We start from the raw sequence: 2,996 nt of genomic DNA on the forward strand, positions 1-2,996 counted from the left end.
GGGAGCGGGAGGCGAGAAGTGCCCTCCCGAGCCCCGTTGGTTTCTTGGCGGCGAGAAACTGAATTTTCCCTGTGGAAATGATAAATCTGGGTTATCACCCTTGAGCGATATGCGGCTCCTCTCGGGGATCCGGTGGGAAAACGTGTGCCGAGCGCTCGGGCGTCCCGATACACGGTGCCGGAAAGCGCAAGGGTTTGGTTGCTGACGACGGGAGGCTCCGAGCTGGTTCCACAGTAGGGAAACACATGGGACACCCCAGAAATCTGGGTACATAACACTCCTGGAGGGGCAATTTGGCTGTATTGTGTATAAACGTGGCTGAGTTCCTGGATTTGCATCTTGGATCTGTTTATTCCCCTCCCGGCTGTGCTGCTCATCCTTTCCACCAGCATCCCGTATCCCTCTGCGCAGGGCTTTGGGGGCAGGATTTCTGAGAGTTTCCTCACTCCTCAATATCCCTCACCTTAAATATTTCCCTGAAACTTTTCTTTTCTTAGCCCAGGATGCTCGATATCCCCACATAGCCCTCTTTAGCCGCCTTAGAGCTTTCCCTATGGGAACAGCGTGGGATCATCTCCTCTCCCGTGAGGGTAAACTCCTTTTTTCCGCTCGCCCCGGCAGTGTCTCCAGCCGCCGAACGCCTCCGCTACATCCTGGGGGAAGACGATGAACCTCCCAACCCCACGCTCTTCACCGAGATGGACACGCTGCAACACGACGGCGAGGAGATGGAGTGGAAAGAGTCAGCCAGGTCAGCAGGAGAAATCCTTTGGGTCGAAAATGTGTCCGGGGAGAGATGCGCCTCGCTCAAATATCCCCTGGGGTCAGGGGACGAGCTTCATTTTTAATAAAGTTTCAAACAAAGCCGTGCCCGGATTAGGGAAATGCAGCAAACGCCACCTTTAGGGCGTTTCTGCTGAGGAGGAGGAAGGGAGGAAGATTTCCCACCTCGTCCCGCATCGCCCCAGTTTGGCTCGACCCCAGAGATGGGGTTTCTCCCGTTCCCAGTTGCGGCAAGGACTGGGGAAGGTGAGAAGAAATGGGGAAACGTGCTGGGAAACAGGAGAATAAGAGCAGAGAGCTGGGAAATGGGGATGTAGGAAATAAAGACCAATTTTCCAAGTCTTTCCCCCTCCATACACACACTTTTCCCGGCCAGGCCAAGGGTTAAACTTCTCCTATCCCTCAAGCAATAATAATAAAAACCCACCCAGAGGAGCTGCGAGGTTTACTTGATTTGGGGGCTCGTCCAAAGGAAAAACCTCAAATCCATGTGGGATTTTCTTCTCCTGGCCTCAACTCTGAGAGAGTTGGGGGGTTCTGGGGAGGTTTGTGGCATCCTGAGCCCTTTCCTTTCAGCAGCATGGGCAGGATTTCCGAGTCCGAGTGTGAACATTCGTCCAAGGAATGGGGAGAAAAGCCAGATCGGGCGCTGTGGGTGCTCATCCCATCTTTTGGACTGGTTATTGCCACCACCAAAAACTTGGAAAACCCTTCAGCATCCTCCTGCTCACCAGCCCTGCTCAAAACGCAGCAGCCCGGGGATGCTGTTGCCAAAATTCTTTCCTTTTCCCCCCGAATTTTGCACAGGTTTCTATCTACTCATCCCTTCCTTCTCCCCAAAAAACTTGGAAGGCAAAAAACCCAATGCCTGTGAGGGGATTTTTGTCAGAGAGGGCTTGAGGTGGAGGCTTCCAAATTCCCACCGGGAGGACGGAGGTTTCTCAAGTCCCAGATTTCCGCTCTCCAGCGAGGAGCCCTTCAACCTCTTTAGCCGCAGGAGAGCAGCTCCTTGGTGGGAGCAGCATTACCTGCGGCTAATTCCGCAATAAATGGAAATAAAGAAGCCGAGCGCAGCGGGGAGAGATGAGGTTTGGCTGTAGCCTTGGCAAAAGCATCACGGGATGCCTGACTAGGGTAAAAGCGCTGCTGGAAATGTGCCTCGAGTCCCCCGCACTGCCCCAATTCGCCGCCCCGTGTGCGTGCTAACCCACTTTTGGCAGGAAAACGGGCCGAAAAAAAGAAACGAAAAGCGACCTAATCGGCTTTGGGCGAGCCCCGACGGGGCTTAGTGGGTGCCTCGGCCGGCGGGAAGCTTGAATTTCCTCCCAATAAAAGCGGCGTTGTTTGAAGGGCTGGAGAAGAGGTTTCTGCGAAGAAACCAGCGTGGAGAGCTTTGGAGCAATGGGCTCTAGGGGTAAATTTTGTGTTTTCGGGTGGGCTGGGGTTTAGTCTCACAGCTGATACAACCCCGGGCTCTCCCCACAGCATTTGGGAGCCGTCACCTATTTCCAGAACCCCTTCTCCTCCTAACTCCTTCCCATCTGTGCCCCCTGCAGCAGCAGGAACCCAAATCCCAGTTGTACCAGTTAAAAGTTGTCAGGTTAAGCCCCGCGAAGGCTAATCCACGGAGCCTGCAAACCTCCTCTAAAGGAAAAGCAGCTTTCTTCCCCAAATCGACATCCTCCAAAGAGCTGCCTGCCCTCCCCAGAGCCTGAGCCCCGTTCCTGGGGAGCTGGGAAAAACGAGCCACCGTTCCCCAATTTGCCTTTGGCTTGGAAAATCCAGGAAGGGAGGTGGAAGAGCTGGTTTCCAAGGACTTCCAAACACTTTCATCTCCCACCGTGGGGATGAAACAACCCAGCTTGAAGCCTGGCCATTGCTAAGGAATTAAAAAGACGGTTGCAATGCCGATGGGGTTTGGCTTTCCTGCATGCACAGCTGAGCTGTGCGAGTGGAGGTATTTAAAAGGTGTGGAGACGTGGCTCTTTAGGACATGATGTATAGACTCCTAGGATCAGTCAGGTTGGAAGAGATCCCTGGGATCATCGCGTCCAACCATTCACCCTTCTCTACAAAGCTCATCCCTAAACCATCTGCCCCAACCCCACATCTAAACCACCTTTAAACCCCTCCAGGGATGGGGACTCCACTCCCTCCCTGGGCAGCCTGTGCCAGTGGCTGACTGCTCTTGCTGGGAAAAAACTTTCCTACTG

General features: G+C 53.9%; 1 protein-coding gene across 1 annotated transcript in view; it reads left to right on the forward strand.

Moving 5' to 3' along the window:
• Nucleotides 1-2,996, forward strand: part of LOC104275143 (electrogenic sodium bicarbonate cotransporter 4-like) — a gene marked incomplete at its 3' end in the record, with an annotated part of 13,203 nt that overhangs the window by 4,372 nt on the left and 5,835 nt on the right. Inside the window, exon 2 of the mRNA XM_009871013.1 lies at nt 622-751. Coding sequence (XP_009869315.1) covers nt 622-751 — 130 coding nt within the window. The remainder of the gene's footprint in view (nt 1-621; nt 752-2,996) is intronic.

This window comes from Apaloderma vittatum, unplaced genomic scaffold (assembly GCF_000703405.1).
Source record: "Apaloderma vittatum isolate BGI_N311 unplaced genomic scaffold, ASM70340v1 scaffold24396, whole genome shotgun sequence".
NCBI classification, from domain to species: domain Eukaryota; kingdom Metazoa; phylum Chordata; class Aves; order Trogoniformes; family Trogonidae; genus Apaloderma; species Apaloderma vittatum.